Source organism: Symphalangus syndactylus, chromosome 15, assembly GCF_028878055.3.
Source record: "Symphalangus syndactylus isolate Jambi chromosome 15, NHGRI_mSymSyn1-v2.1_pri, whole genome shotgun sequence".
Classification (NCBI taxonomy): domain Eukaryota; kingdom Metazoa; phylum Chordata; class Mammalia; order Primates; family Hylobatidae; genus Symphalangus; species Symphalangus syndactylus.
This window is the reverse complement of record NC_072437.2, coordinates 74,064,422-74,081,394: the sequence shown is the minus strand read 5'-3', so window position 1 is coordinate 74,081,394 and position 16,973 is coordinate 74,064,422. Positions and strand designations below refer to the sequence as shown.

Here is a 16,973-nt window from a genome sequence, read left to right as displayed (position 1 = left end):
TTCTTTGAGCCATGTTTAAGAGTGTGTAGTTTAATATCCCCATATTTGTGAATTTTCTGAGTGTTCCTTCTATTACTGCTTTCTAGTTTTATTCCATCGCTCTGTGTGATTTCAATCTTCAAAAATTTATTGAGACTTTTTTGTGGCCTAACATAGTTCATTCTGTAAATTGCTCCATGTGCATTTGAGAAGAATGTTTATTCTACTGTTGTTGGCAAGAATACTCAACATATGTTTGTTATTAATAACTCTAGTTGGTTTATATTGTTGTTCAAGATCTCTCTTTACTTAGTTGAAATTCTGTCTAGATGGCCTGTCCGCTATTGTAAATGGTGTACTGATGTCTCCAACTATTATTGTACAATTATCTGCTTCTACCTCAGTTATTGTCTATTTCTCGTTTTACTTCTGTTAATTTTTTTAAGTGTATTTTGGGGGTTTTGATATTTGGTATGTGTATGTTTATATTTGTTATATCTTCTTGGTAAATAGACTCTTTGTTCAGTATGTATTCTTTTTCTGTCTCTTGTATCAGTTTTTCACATAAAGGCTCTTTTTGCCTTATATTAATATGGCAACCCCAACTCTCTTAGTTACTGTTTATTTGCATGGAGTATCTTTTTCCATCCTTTTACTTTTGACCTGTTTGTATCTTTGGATAAATAAATCCTTATCAGTAATTACATTAAATGTACATGGATCAAATTATCCTATCAAAAGGCAGAAATTGACAGAATAGGAAAAAATTATGCCTTTTGATTGGATAATTTGATCCATGTACATTTAACATAATTACCAATAAGGAAGGATTTATTTCTGCCATTTTTCTATTTTTTTTGGTATATTCTATACCTTTCTTTGGTATCTCATTTCCTGCATTATGGCCTTTTATGTTTAATTGATTGTAGTGCACTGTTTTGATTTCCTTCTCATTGTCTTTGTATTATTTTTAAATATATTCGTTGTGGTTACTGTGGGGGAGGCTTTACATATAACATCCTACAATTCAATCTAATGTGAATTTATAACAAGTTAATTAACTTTTAAAAATGCTGCTCCTATATATCTGTTCCCTCTTTTTGTTATAAATTACATTTTTAAACATTGTATTCCCAGTAATATAGATTTATAATTTTGTGTGCATATTTGTCTTTAAAATCATGTAGGAGATAAAAAGTGGATTTATAAACCAAAAATACAATTATACTTGTTTTGTATTCTCCCATATATTTACTAAAGATTGGGTCAAATGTCCTCCTTCCATTTCAATAAAAAGCTTTGACTCCTTTTAGCATTTGTTTTGTAGGGTAGATTTAGTGGCAACAAACTCCCTCCACCTTTTATCTGTGTGTCTGTATTTTTCCTTCAGTTTTGGTTGATAGTTTTGCTGGACATAGTATTCTTGTTTGAAAGCTTTTTTTTCTCCGTTATTTTAAATGTTATTCCACTGCCTTTTGGCCTCCATGGTTGTTTCTTTTGTGAAATTGATGGTTAATCTTACTGAGAATTTCTTGTGCTGAACCCTTTCTGTCTTGCTTCTTTCAGTGTTTTCTTTGTCTTTTAACGGTTTGATTATAATGTGTCTTATTGTGTGTCTCTGAGTTTATCCTACATGTAATTTGTTGTGTTTATTAGATTTGTAGATTTGTGTCTGTTGAATATGGGAAGTTTTTAGCCATTAATTTTGCAGATAATCTTTCGCCCCTTTCTCTTCTTCTGAAACTCTCATAAAGTACATGTTGGTCTATTTGATCTTATTCCATGGGCCCCTTAGGCTTTTGCTTACTTTTCTTCATTCTTTCCTTTACTGCTCCTCAGATTCTGTGATGTCAGTCTTGGCCTCTTTACTGCAAGTTGTTGGTAAAAGCTCTGACTTTCTTCTAGGTCAGACCACCTCAGTTAGGGTAGAGGTGGTTAAGGTGTCTAATTACCACCCCAGTGGGGTGGAAGTTCAAGTTTCCTACTTGGCCTTCTCTGACTTTACCATGGCTAGGGTGCTGGGGTGAGGCATCACATTGTAGCTGGGCCAGGGTGGAAGTCTAGGCTAATTGGCCTTTACTTGTGTGAATGGGATTAGGGTCTGTGGAGTAGAGGAGCTCTTGTCTTACTGTTTCTCTAGGCTGCTGTTTCAACTGTATTTCCCCTACAGGTGTGTCATTTCTCTTGCCAGATTCAAGATTTTTTCTTTGTCTTTGGTTTTCAGAAATTGGAATTTGGTGTATCTTGGTGTTTCTTTGGGTTTTATCCTTCCTAGTGTTTGCTAACCTTCTGTCGGTAGATTTATGTCTTTTGCCAAATTTGAGACATTTCAAACAGTAGTGTTTTTGGAGGACTTTTCTAACTCTGTCCTCTTTTTCCTTTCCCTTTGGGACTCCAATGACATGAATGTTCCATTTTTTTGTTGTTGTTGTTGCAAGCCTACAGATCCCTAAGGCTCTGTTTTACTTTTCCCCTCACCCAGTCTGTTTTTCGGGTTGGGTACTTATTATTCTATCTTCCAGTTCACTGATTCTTTCCATTTTATTCTTCTTTATATCTTCTATTTCTTTTCTAGAAGTTTCTGTGTTTTCATTTGTTTTTTAAGTGCATGTGTATTGGTTATTGGAGCACTTTTATGATGACTGCTTTAAAATCTTTGTCAGGTATTTCCAATATCTTTGTAATTTTGGTGTTGGCATCTGTTGATTGTCCTTTTCTATTTAAATTATAGTTTTCCTGGTGTTTGGCATGATAAATGATTTTTTTATTTGAAACTTGAACATTTTGAGTACTGTGTTATTGCCAAGTGGAGTTAAAAGGTCAGCCTCTCTCCTTGGCCTCTCTACACCTGTGGAGGAGAAGCAGCTTCTTGTTATTGCTGAGTGGATATGGGAGTTCTGGCTCCTTTCTGGACATTAGCTGATACCACCCTGACTAGAGGAGTAGGAGTTCCTTATACTGTTCCCCACATAACCTCTACTGACACCACATGATTCTACTCCAGTGGATAGAGAAAATGTTCTTTGTACTATTATTAAATAAAAATTATTTAAAATAGTGTTTATTCTTTAAAATTACTTGCATGTTTTATACTTACTATATGTTCATAATTCATTAGTTAAATAAATAGGTGGGAGTCCATACCTTACTGTTTTACTGATAAAGAGACCCAATTGGATGTGTTTAGAGACAACTACATGAGATGCTATAGTGAATGTCTTCTTTTTCTGCAGCCTGGGAGCTAAAATTGTATCATAATCCTTCCTTACTTTCCCCTCACCCCCTTTGACCTTTGTCTGTAACATTTAACTTAGCTGCCTTTTGTTGTTTATATGTGCTCTCATTGCTCAATTAGTTTCTGAAGTGTATTGATACACGTAGTTAATAATCTAGATCCTGGCAGTGGAGACTGTATAACGCTTGTCCCGTGCCTTTCAGTAGTTTTCCTTTTCTAGCATAGTATTTTGACTTTCATGGAAAGCAGGAAGCATGTCTTTTAAAACTTTTGTGCAAGGAGTAAGGATATGTATTCATATTACATGCTGGAAGCTGTTATATGTGCTTTCAAAAGAATTTCTCAAACATGCCAGACATGGTGGCTCACGACTGTAATTGCAGCACTTTGGGAGGCCGAGGTGGGTGCATCACTTGAGGTCAGGAGTTCGAGACAAGCCTGGCCAACATGGTGAAACTCTGTCTCTACTAAAAATACAAAAACTAGCCAGGCGTGGTGGCAGGCGCCTGTAATCCCAGCTACTCAGGAGGTTGAGGTGGGAGAATCGCTTGAACCCAGGAGTCGGAGGTTGCAGTGAGCCGAAATCATGCCACTGCAATTCAGCGTGGGTGACAGAGCAAAAACTCCATCTCAAAAAAAAAAAAAAAAAAAAAGAATTTCTTAATCCATTTTGCATATGGTGGAAATTGTAGCTGTGTAATCTCCAAATGACTTAACTTAGAAAGCTTTGAGTTTCATTATGTGTTAAATAGGTTTTAAAGAGAGAACACTCCAAATTAGAAGTGATTTTACTCAGAAATTAGAGCTGAGTCAGATCTAAGTGTCTATCTTTAATTCCTTAGCCCATTATTACTGTTTTATCATTATACCGTTTTTTCTAAGATAAAATTATTTGATAATTCTTTAAGTTGGGCAACAGTAGTGGGGACAGGACAGGCAGACATTTTTAAAAGTTGGAATGAGTTTGTAAGTCACAAAATATAATTGAGAAGCAACTTTTACATAATGCTTATTTACCTTTCAATCTAGCAGCTATTCTTTATGTGTGTTTATAAAGTCTTTTAAAATCTTTTTTTAGGTAGGTAGCCATCCAAGCTTCCTGAAGGAGGTTCGAGATCACATGCAGGACTCTTTCTTAATGCAGCCCGAGGTAAGCAGGAATGTAAATGGAGTTCAAGGCCTTAACATTTTCGAGCACTGCTACTACTGTCATTAATATGTATCTGAAAAATCTTGTCCAATTTGAAATATATTAAAATTTCCAAACTTAAATTGTATCAAATGATGAATGTTTTCTTTATCTCCAAGACATAGATTTCTAATTTCACTAGTTTTACATGTATTTTCTTGTGATACACTCATTTGTCTTTAGATATTTATGTTCTTAGGAAATTATTTTCAGATATAATTTTTTTAATGCACAATACCTTGTACACAGTAGGCATTTAATAATGGAATATAAAAATCTTCTCTTTTGTGCCTACCTGAAAAGTTAAAAAAAAAAAAAAAACCTTTCTTTCAAAAAAATTTCTAAGTCTGTATTTCTGTTAATCTAGATAAATGAATTAGTAATGAGTAATAAGCGTTTAAAGTTAGGAAGACTTTTAACTGTAGTACAGTTATCAAGATAATGAAATTTACATCAGTAAGCTATTATTATCAGGTTAGTCAATAGAGCGTATTCAAATTTTGTCCATTAATGTCCCTTACAACAAATGAAAAACAATTATTTCTTGTCTAGAATCCAATACAGGATCACAGGGCATTATTTCTTTTCTTTTCTTTTTTTTTTTTGAGACAGGGTTTCGCTCTTGTTGCCCAGGCTGGAGTGCAGTGGCACGATCTCGGCTCACCGCATCCTCCGCCCCCTGGGTTCAAGCGATTCTCCTGCCTCAGCCTCCCAAGTAGCTGGGATTACAGTCATGCACCACCACATCTGGCTAATTTTGTATTTTTTTTAGTAGAGACAGGGTTTCTCCATGTTGGTCAGGCTAGTCCCGAACTCCTGACCTCAGGTGATCCGCCTGCCTCGGCCTCCCAAGTGCTGGCATTACAGGCGTGAGCCACCGCGCCTGGCCCATTATTTCTTTAAATATATTTTTTAGGCCTTTTCCCAACTCTCTTCTTCTGAGACCCCAATTCCAGATAATTCCTGCCACTTTCTCACAGTCACTGAGGCTTGTTTTTTTGTTGTTGTTTTTTGTTTTTTTGGTATTGTTTTTGTATTGTTTTGTATTTGTTTTGTTTTTCCCTAGTCTTTTTTTCCTTCTGTACTCCATTTTGGAAAGTTTCTATCTTTCCAAAGTTGCTGATCTTTTAAAATCACCTGTGAATACCATGCATCATATTTTTTCAGATGCTATGTTTTTCATCTCTAAAAGTTCCATTTGGGTCTCTTTTGTATCTTCTATTTCCTGCCTAATTATGTTCATGTTTTCCTCCACTAATATTTTAATATATTAGCGTATTTATAATAGTTCTTTTAACGTCTTTGCCTACTTTCTTTTTTTTTTTTTTCTTTTTCTTTTTTTTTTTTTTTTGAGATGGATCCTTGCTCTGTCGCCCAGGCTGGAGTGCAGTGGCGCGCTCTCTGCTCACTGCAAGCTCTGCCTCCCGGGTTTATACCATTCTCCTGCCTCAGCCTCCCTAGTAGCTGGGACTACAGGTGCCTGCCACCATGCATGGCTAATTTTTTGTATTTTTAGTAGAGATAGGGTTTCACCGTGTTAGCCAGGATGGTCTCAATCTCCTGACCTCGTGATCTGCCTGCCTTGGCCTCCCAAAGTGCTGGGATTAGACGTGTGAGCCACCATGCCCAGCCTTACTGTTTTCATATCTGCCATTTCTAGATCTGTTTCTATAGTTTGATTTTTTTTTTCTTCTTCTTCTGGGTAATGAGTCATGTTTTCCTGCTTTTTTTTTTTTTTTTTAACAAAATGCCTGTCATTTTTAAATTTGATTCAGAATATTGTGAATTTTACATTTTTGGTTGCTGGATTTTGTTGTATTATTTTAAATGTTTTGTTGGACTTTGTTCTGGCATGCTGTCAAATTAACCTCGAATTATTTGGATCCTTTTGAGGCTTGCTTTTAAGTTTTTGAAAAGACTTTGGTAGAGCAAACTTTAGTCTGGGGCTACTTATCCATACTACCGTGGTGATACCTGGAGAGATCTGAATCTTCCCCTGTATTACAAGGTCATCCCACTCTTGAACAGGTAGCAATACAGAGTACTCCTGGCTGTGTGTGTTCTTTGGGAATTGTTAGCCTAATGCTTTCTTGTGGTTCTGGGTTTCTTTCTCTGGCCACAGGTGCTTTCTTCTCACAAATGCACAGATCAGTTTTCCGCCAAAATATGTCTATAGACGTATTTTTAAGATCAGAGCTTTTTTGTGCAGCTCCATCATCATCAGTACTCTGTTTCCCAAATTCTAGCTGCCTTGAAAGTCTTGTGTTTCCTCAACTCAGTGAAACTAGTAAGTAGGCTCTGTTAACCTCCCGTTCCCCCAGCTACTTCTAGGCCTCAAGTTTTGGTAGCCACAGGACTCACTTGATTTGTTTCCCTTTTGTTAGGTATACAGTTCTGTGCTACCTTTTGTGTAGAGTTTGAAAACCATTGTTTTTTTGTGTGTGTGTCTAATTTTCTAGTTGTTAAAGGTGAGTGGGAGGTTTAAATCTAGTTTCTGTTAGTTGGGAGTGGAAGTTACCTCTGCTTTAATCTAAGTAATTCCCTAGTTTTTGTTTGTCTTTTATGACTTGACATTTTGAATACCACTTTGGAGAGCATCCCTCAATTTGTGTTTGTTTAATAGTTCCTCAAGATTAGATTGAGGTAATGCATTTTTGGCATGAATACCTCATAAGCGATGTTGTGTCCGTCTTCATGCACATCAGGAAGCACATGATGTCTGTGTGTTCCATTATTGTGTGTTAACTTGTTTAAGGGGATGTCTGTCAGGTTTCTCCAGGGTAAAGTTGCTATTTTTCCCTCTGTATCTGTTTAAGTTAAGCAAACTTTTCACCCACTATTTTTAGCATTTGTTGTCAATTAGAAAAAAATGCTTAAATCACAAAGTTAGAATATGTGTGTTAAAAGAAAAATTGTAAATTATACAGTAATAGAGAAAAGTAAAACATGATGGTATATAAATTTTTAAACCCTTTTTTCTCTGCACAGACAAATCTTGTAATACGAAGAGATGATTTCCAGGTTTTATTGAATAAATGAATTGTAATTTTTACTTGAAATTATCTTATTTAGTATAATAAATATTACAATATTATGTCATTGTTTGAGTTTTATTGCCACTTCTTCTAATCAAGGTTCTTCACTATTTCAGTGCTTTGGACTCCTTTGGTAATAAGGACAGATTCATTCTCAGAATGTTATTAAATGCATAAATACCTATGATTACAAAGACAACCAATTATATCAAAATATAGTTACCAAAATATTTTTTAAATTTTTGAAATGTGCTGCTTTATTTTAATGTATTTGGGAATAAAATACAGTGGTTAATAACTACAATTTTGAAGTAAAGTTGAATGTAATTGATATATTAAGGGATACTAAGAGTGATATAAAAATTGGGAATTTTTATTTTTGACAGTCATAGGCCCTATTAAACTAATGAAGTAAGTTTGTTGCCTCCAATCAGAGTGAAAGAGAATGTTAAATTTCAGTTAGAGGTTAGTAAATATAAGGTAAATTTTTTACTGTGTGATGTCACGGACTAAAGTTAATATTGTATTTGAATGTGGCTAGGAAAGTAGATAATATGCAGCATGTATCTTGAGGCCCCATTTCCTAAATTAGATTTGCAGCAACAGGTACCTCAAGCCATTCTTTCTTGATTACCTTCCCATGTGGTCTACTTGATTGGTCCAAATGTACCAAATGAAATATATTTCCTACATGTAGAAGGAAAATTTGGGAGAAGTTGTAAAATCGTGACAGTTTTGATATTCACGTGAAATTGGTTAAAATTAAAATATAAGGTACATCTTTTAAATGAGTAGACTGAAAATGAGCTAATTTGTCATAAACTTACCCATATCTACCTTTTACCTTATCCATATCTTGTTTCACTTGGTTCTATCTCATTCTTTTTCACTGAAGTTATATGTAGGCTTATTTTTCCCCATGCCCAAAAAGGGAATATTTTAATTCTGAATTTATTCCACAAAGCTTTGTTCCTTTACATCACTAAATGTGTGTTTATAGGATGCAGATAAATTTGTATGAAATTTAAATATGGTTATTTTGATTGCTTACATATGAAGCTGAGTAAACATGGCATAAAATTGTATTTCCCTTTTGGCTAATGTTCTTTCATTAATTGGTTCTTTGAGGCAGCGTTAGCTGTGAAAGTGGCAGTATTGAAATATTCTCAGTGATTCTGTCATTCTGATAGTACTTTCTCATTTTCTTTTCATTTCATTTTATTTTATTTTTTTTGGAGACAGTCTCACTCTGTTGCCCAGGCTGGAGTGTAGTGGCGCAATCATGGTTCACTGCAGCCTCTGCCTCCCGGGTTCAAGTGATTCTTCTGTCTCAGCCTCTCGAATAGCTGGGACTACAGCCATGCACCATCATGCCTGGCTAACTTTTGTATTTGTAGGAGAGATGGGGTTTTGCCATGTTGGCCAGGCTAGTCTCAAACTCCCAACCTCGTGATCTGCCCACCTCAGCCTCCCAAAGTGCTGGGATTACAGGTGTGAGCCACTGCACCCGGCCTTCATTCTCTTTAGATAAAATTATTTGTCTGTGTGAAACAGTTGCCTAACTCCATGTTTACTTGATGTCTTAAAACTGTTACCAATTATTTAATCATTCTGCCAATAAAATCAGTGTTGGGATCACAAATCCAAGGGATAGACTCACTCGGTCAGTTTGAAGAATGTTTCAAATAGAAATCAAATCCATGATTTGATTAGATGGTGGAACTTAATTTATATTAGTAAAAGAATTCCTTATAGGTGCTGATACATGGAGGCCTTCTACAGACACGTAGTGGGAGCTGGTTTTTCTGTCTTGCAAACTTGCAGCATAGTGGCAGTTGTCCCGAATATTTTATAGCATTACTAATTTGTACTGTAGTTTCAAGTTTTGAGCATTTTATATTCTGTTTCATTGATTTGCTTTGTTTTTGTCCCTTTTCCAGTATAGAAATTTAAGTCATCAAATAGACCTGAGAAAACAAACAAACAAAAAAACAGCATTCTCTATTATACTTACACATCATAATAAGATATAATATGATTGCAGCCATTTTTATTTTTTCCTTGTCACCGTTCTTTTGCAGTTGACAAATATTTTTGAAGGAGGACCTATCATTAAAGAATGAGTTGATTTCCACTTTGAAAAGCAAAATTTCGGGCTTCCTTTAGTTGATATTTCAGTAAATGAGGAAGTAGGCAGCATAAGTGGTTTTAATAAGATGATAATGAATATGCATTCCTGGCACAAACAGCTGTGTGTTCTTATACTTTTTCTATTCGTTTCAAGCCGAAAGACCTTTTTCTTGATGTTGATTGTATTTTTTTTGTTTATTTTTACCTTCCATTTATTACTTTCATTTTCTGAAACCCTGTGGTATTTGTGACATTTTTCCATGCAGTGTATTCATTTCAGTTGTTATTTTTGGCCTGATTGTTATCTAGAACACCTATTATTTATGCTATCCGTGGAACATTTCGAAGGCTTCTTATATTTTCATATTGTATAGATGCTCGTGGGTATGAAGACGGATTTAATTGCAACATCAGGTGGAAAAAGGATGCAATTATTTTGCAACATGATTTGTGATATTTGATTTAACTTGATTATGACAGAGTTCTGCACCCACTCAGAAAGAGGATCAAAACAAGTTGCACTTGAAGGCTAGCCTTTCGTTTTTATTTCTACCTTTTTTTTCTTTTTGTGGAAGATGGGGTCTTGCTGTGTTGCCCAGGCTGTTCTTGAACTCCTGGGCTCAAGCAGTTCTCTACAAAAAAAATACACCCCCACCAGAAAAAATAGCCAGGCGATTGCTTGAACCTAGGCTGGTCTCAAACTCCTGGGCTCAAGCAATCCACCTCCCTAGGCTTCCCAGTGTGCTGGGATTACAGGTGTGAGCCACACCCTGCCCTCATATTCTTTATCTCCTTTTGTTGTTGTTGGCGGCACATACAGTTATGCATTGCTTAATGACAAGAATACATTCTGAAAAATGCATCGTTAGACAAGTTTGTTTTGTGAACATCACAGAGTGTACTCAAACAAACCTAAATGGCATATAGCCTATTGCTGCTAGGCTACAAGCCTGCACAACATGTTACTGTAATGAATACTGCAGGCAGTTGTAACACAATGGTAAGTATTTGTGTATCTACATATATCTAAACATAGAAAAGGTACAGTAGAAATATGGCATTACAATCATTGAGCGAAACATCGTTATTTGGCACATTACTGTATTCACTTTTGGCAGGAGGATTAACTTTATTAGTATCTATTGATGAATTATTTACTTCATTTTATAGCCAGAAGTCATTTTGAGTGTGGTTTAAATTTTTTTTAATTCAAAAAATTTTTTATATTTTATTGTGGTTTAATGAGATTTCAAATGTAGTAGATAGGTGATAAATCATTTTTAAGAGAAGTTCCAAAAGTGCTTGGAACAATAGCAGCTCAGTGGGAAAAGGATTTAAAATCTTCAAATTCATTCTTCACCATACTTTTTATTATTAAGGCTTATATTTCATAGCTCCATTTAATTTATTTTGTCAAATGACAAAGAAGTATGTCCTCATTGTAAACAAAAAGCACTGTGCCTTTCCTGAATTTTTCAGGTTTTACTTAACTCTATGTAGGGATTTTGTTAAACTAAATATAATAGAGAGAAAAACATTCTATTTTTGAAGGCAACTTAGCTGATGATCATTGCTTTGTTTGGACCTTAACAGTTGTTGCATAGTTAATAGTTTGTATGTAGATGAAGACTCATGGCTCTAAACCTGTTTAGAGATTAACAGGATTGTTTTGCAGAGACAAAAAGTGTAATGAAAAATTGGTAATTCTTTTCTAGTTAAGTTGTAGTCTTAAAAATTATCTTTTTACGTTTCAAATTTTAGAAATACGGAAAACTGACAACTTGTACTGGTTGCCGAACACAGTGCAGGTTTTTTGATATGACTCAGTGTATAGGTCCTAATGGATATATGGAGCCATATTGTTCAACTGCTTGTATGAACAGTCACAAGACAAAATATGCAAAATCACAAAGTAAGTTTCACATATTTGGACAGTTTAAAAAAACTTTACAATGTAATTACTTTTTGCATAAATACTCATTTAATGTTTTTATGCTTGTTTTTAACAGCTTTTTATTTTATATTAATCTTTTTGAAAACTTCTAATTATTTTGTTTATTTTGTACTACTTTTTTAGTTCTCTTCATATCTATGTTCTTAACTAAAATTGTTACTCCATCTAAAAAATTACCCAAAACTGAGTTTTTTCTCTGTATCTATGTATGTTTTAGTGGCATAATATCAGAGTCCGTTATGACAGTATTTTAAAGGTGCACATAATCTTCAGTATTGAAGGTGCAAATAATAATAGTTTATTTTTTAACAGAAACTTCTATAATCTTAGCAGTTAAGATAAAAAAAGCTTTTTTATTACTTTATTAACAAATCAGATATGTACCTCTTCTTTCCTAGGTTTGGGAATTATTTGCCATTTTTGTAAGCGAAACTCCTTACCTCAGTACCAAGCCACAATGCCTGATGGAAAACTGTATAACTTTTGCAATTCCAGTTGTGTGGCTAAATTTCAGGTTTGTTGTTTATTTTGCATAACCCATGCCCCCAATAAAATACACATAGAAAATAATCAGTGTAATATAATATGCTTTATTTTATCTTAATTTTTATGTAGCTTGTTGAGGGTCAAATTGGAAGGTGGATATCCTAGTCACAGAGTATATGGCTGTACCAGTTTTCTATTTTAGCCTGGATAGTCTAATTGAAATTATAATTATTACTCTGATACAGATTTTGAAGGAAAAGAAATTTTAATATAGTTTAGTTCAGTGCTGATGTGTAGTTTTTTCTTATTAGATGGTTTGAATAAAATGTGAACTGTAAGGGGAACTCTTATGTGACAAATGAATGGAGGACCTAGATGTATTTAGCCTGGAAGTGATAAGAATACATGCTTTCTTCATATGTTAGAAATGGACCATGTAAAGAGGGAATTAGATTTTTTGCACTAGGCCTTAATTTAATACAAGATCAGTTTTAGGGAGACATTTTTCATCTTGGTAAATGTAAAGAAAGACTTTCTGACATAGTTCTTCAAATTTGGAGTATGGATAGTCTCAGAAGATAGATTCTGGGAAGCGTTCAAACTTAAACTGGTTGACCACTAGGAAGGAATAGTTTAGAGGGAATTCAAGCATTAGTTAGGTGATACGATTAGGTTTACCTGTTGTGTGTGAAAATTTCAGGGTATTACCCAAAGGTTCAAACCCGTGCATAAAGCCATGCTTCATGAGTTAATTCATCCAACAATTCTGCTTTGTTCCAGGTACTGTGCTCTATGTTAATTTATTTAAACTGAAAATATAGTTTCTTAAGTATAATAGTTACTATATCACTTATTAGTATTTAAATTGAGGTGTTTTTGAATTCAAGTGAATGTCAGTTTTTGTTAATAGTAATATTCTCACTAAGCTTAGGTGATATACCACATTTAAGACTTAACTTGTTATTTTAGAAGTTGGGATCATGGCCATTGATACATCTTTACAGTGGTAGATACTGCTTTTGACTTGTTGGCTTTTCTTAAACTAGAAATAAGGAATAATTATTAATTAGAAGAGAGGAAGACAGTGTCTATAGCATGCTACTTGTCAGATCTTGAACTTTGTTTTTTGATATTGTTGGATAAACTAAACTGATAATTGAAAATGTTGTAACTACCCTTTGCATTTAATTGAAACTTGTATCACCCATGATTTGATAAGATCCTCTGTATATGTACATTGTATATTTTAAGATATACAGTTACCCCTCGATATCCATGGGCAAGTGGTACCAGGACCTCCTGCAGATATAAAATTCCAGGGATGCCCAAATCCCTTATATAATATGGCATAGTATTTGCATACAACCTGCAATGCAAGTCTTCCCGTGTACTTTAAATCACCTCTAGATTACCCTTAATATCTAATGCCATGTAAATGCTATGTAAAGAGTTGTTATACTGTATTGTTTAGGGAATAATGACAAGAAGAAAATGACTGTACATGTCCATACAGATGCAATCATCTTTTTTTTTTTTTTTTTAAATTTTTGATCCTCTGTTGGTTAAATCCATGGATATGTAGGACCGACTGTACTTAATTTAGGCTCTTATTTTGAGGAATACATCCAGATAGGCCTATAGGCAGCCTCATCACTCTGCATATGAATAATACAAAATTGACAGAAAAGCAACATTTTTCCCTTTATCATAAAGCAAACCATATATTTTGAACTTTATATCTTCATTAGATGTTTTTCCTTTTAAAAGTAAGATAATAGGATAGTATTCCCTCTTAGTCCATTGAGACTACTGTTACAGAATACCTTAGACTGGTAGCTTATAAATAGAAGCTTGTTTCACGTAGTCTGGAGGTTAGTAAGACTGGCAATTTGTTGTCCGTTGAAGGTCTGTTCCTCATAGATAGTACCTTCTTGCTGTGTCCTCACATGGTGAAAGTAGCAAACGAGCTCCCTCAGGCTTCTGTTACAATAGTACTGACTGATTAGATCACGAGGGTGGAGTTCTAATGGTCTGATCACCTTTTCAAAGCCTCTACCTCTTCTAATACTGTCACCTTGGGGTTTAGGATTTCACCCTATGAATTTGTGGGGGAACACCAACATTCAGACTGTAGCATATTCCATTTGTTTTGAAAGACTGGTTAACTTTAATGGGGCTCAAATTTTTTGGAAACGCTAAGGGTAATGTTGGCTTTTATTTTTTAAATTTATTCATCTGATAGTCTCAAATATATATATTTTATTTTTCACAAACTTAGTGTTGTACAGTGTATGCAGAAGTTTTAAAAATGGTAGTTTTTTTCCTCCTTCCACTGTACATTGAATAGCTAATTTTTATTAACCATTTCATGCATTAAGATTATATGTAATATATGAGTAATATGGTTAAAAAGAATGATAATTAAAACCAGTGTCCTCACCATTCAGATTAGGAATTAGAAAAAAATCTGTCAATGTCCATGTATGCTTATATTGTGTCTTATTCTGTAAATTTTTTTTTTTTTTGGAGACAGAATCTCACTCTGTCGCCCAGGCTAGGGTGCAGTGGCATGATCTTGGCTCGCTGCAACCTCTGCCTCCTGGGTTCAAGTGATTCTACCTCAGCCTCCCAAGTAGCTGGGATTATAGGCACCTGCCACCATGCCCAGCTAATTTTTGTATTTTTAGTAGAGACGGACTTTCGCCACATTGGCCAGGCTGATCTCGAACTCCTGACTTCCAGCAATCCTCCTGCCTCTGCCTCCCAAAGTACTGGGATTACAGGTGTGAGCTACGACGTCCAGTCTGTAAATTGTTTTAACTTTAAAAAAAGGAATAGTAAAATTCCTGGTATGAATACCAGTGTGTAAATCTTTTTTCTCCTAACTTTGAAGAAGTCATCAATTTTTAAATGTAACATAGGCTGATTTCTTTTCTTTTTTTTTTTTTTTTTTTGAGATGGAGTCTTGCTCTGTCACCCAGGCTGGAGTGCAGTGGTGTGATCTCGGCTCACTGCAACCTCCGCCTCCTGGGTTCAAGGGATTTCCCCTGCCTCAGCCTCCCGAGTAGCTGGGATTACAGGCATGTGCCACCATGCTCAGCTAATTTTTTTTTTTTTTTTTTTTTGAAAAGGAGTCTCGCTCTGTCGCCCAGGCTGGAGTGCAGTGGCATGATCTCGGCTCACTGCAAGCTCCGCCTCCTGGGTTCATGCCATTCTCCTGCCTCAACCTCCTGAGTAGCTGGGACTACAGGTACCTGCCACCACCCCCAGCTAATTTTTTGTATTTTTAGTAGAGACGGGGTTTTACCATGTTAGCCAGGATGGTCTTGATCTCCTGACCTTGTGATCCTCCCACCTTGGCCTCCCAAAGTGCCGGGATTACAGGCATGAGCCACCACGCCCAGCCTAATTTTTGTATTTTTAGTAGAGATGGGGTTTTGCCATGTTGACCAGGCTGGTCTCGAACTACTGACCTCAGGTGATCTGCCCGCCTTGACCTCTCAAAGTGCTAGAATTACAGATGTGAGCCACTGCGCCTGGCCAACCAACATAGGCCTATTTCACTGGTAGACTTGGAATGAAAATTATAGTAGGGATGCAGTGGCACAAAACATTAGTAAATTAGATATTTGATGATTATTGGAGATTGCAATAAGAACTAGGTTTTTGTTCTTGTTTTTGTTTTTTTAAACTTCTGTTAGTTCAGAACATGGGCAACTTAACCTCACTATTATTTGCTTACTGTTACTTCCATACATTTTCTTTAAGTGAACAGATGATGATTGAATGTATGATTTTTTCTTTTTTCTTTTCTTATTTTAGGTAAATAATAATTCTGTGGGTAAAAAATTTAATTTCAGTTTTATAAAACTAACATATATTATAATTTTTAAGGACAAAATTTGGAAGTGAGTTTTATGTGCTGAAAAGATATCTAAGCAAGATGCATATTACTTTCTGGACATCATAGATATATGACAGTAATCACAAATAGAAATTCAAACATACATGTCAGACTTAGTATCTTTTGTTCTTTGTTTTAGGCTCTAAGTATGCAGTCATCTCCAAATGGCCAGTTTGTAGCGCCAAGTGATATTCAGTTGAAATGCAACTACTGCAAAAATTCCTTTTGTTCAAAACCAGAAATCCTGGAATGGGAGGCAAGTTGTATTTTGTATTGTGTGTTATCTAGTGCTAAAAAGAAAATCTAGTAAAATAAGTGTTGTATTTCCATCTGGAAACCTATATCTTGGTAGATAAGAATATGCTTTTCAGATTTTTTTTGTGATTGGATTATTCTCATGTGGGAGTGGAAAACCAACAAAGGATCTACTTCTTTTTAGGTCCAAGAAAAATTACTGAAGTCATATTCCTGATATATTGTATAAGTTCATGATAGTGTACAGAATGTCATTTTGTTTAGCTACGTACCTAGAGCAATTGTCTTTCCTTTTTTTGTTCCATGTTTCTCCCTGTCCTGTATTATCTGAGAACTATATTTTCTATCACTCAGTACCTGTACATATTAGAATGTGTTAGTCATATACCACATTGTCATTTATAAAATGATACAATTCTGCAATTTTTTTTTCTTTTTTTTTTTTTTCCTCAGAGTCTTGCTCTGTTGCCCAGGCTGGAGTGCAGTGGCACAATCTCGGCTCACTGCAATCTCTGTCTCCTCAGTTGAGGTGATTCTCCTGCCTCAGCGTCCCAAGTAGCTGGGAATACAGGTGGGCACCACCATGCCCAGCTAATTTTTGTATTTTTTAGTAGAGATGGGGTTTCACCATGTTGGCTAGGGCCTCCCAAAGTGCTGGGATTACAGGCATGAGCCACCATGCCCAGCCATAATTGTGTTTTAATAAAAGAACAGTGGCCTATGAATCCCACTATAAGTTTATTTTCTTTTCCCTTTTTTCACTAGTTTACTAATTTGCTTTGACATGTCTCCATTAGCAATAACTC

General features: G+C 35.2%; 1 protein-coding gene across 6 annotated transcripts in view; it reads left to right on the top strand.

The window, feature by feature from the left end:
- The window catches only part of ZMYM2 (zinc finger MYM-type containing 2), a 128,995-nt gene that overhangs the window by 57,237 nt on the left and 54,785 nt on the right, over positions 1-16,973 (top strand). For all 6 annotated transcript variants that reach the window (XM_055244054.2, XM_063619008.1, XM_055244056.2 and 3 more), the window contains 4 exons: positions 4,293-4,364; positions 11,330-11,480; positions 11,921-12,036; positions 16,052-16,168. In XM_055244054.2, coding sequence (XP_055100029.1) covers positions 4,293-4,364; positions 11,330-11,480; positions 11,921-12,036; positions 16,052-16,168 — 456 coding nt within the window. The remainder of the gene's footprint in view (positions 1-4,292; positions 4,365-11,329; positions 11,481-11,920; positions 12,037-16,051; positions 16,169-16,973) is intronic.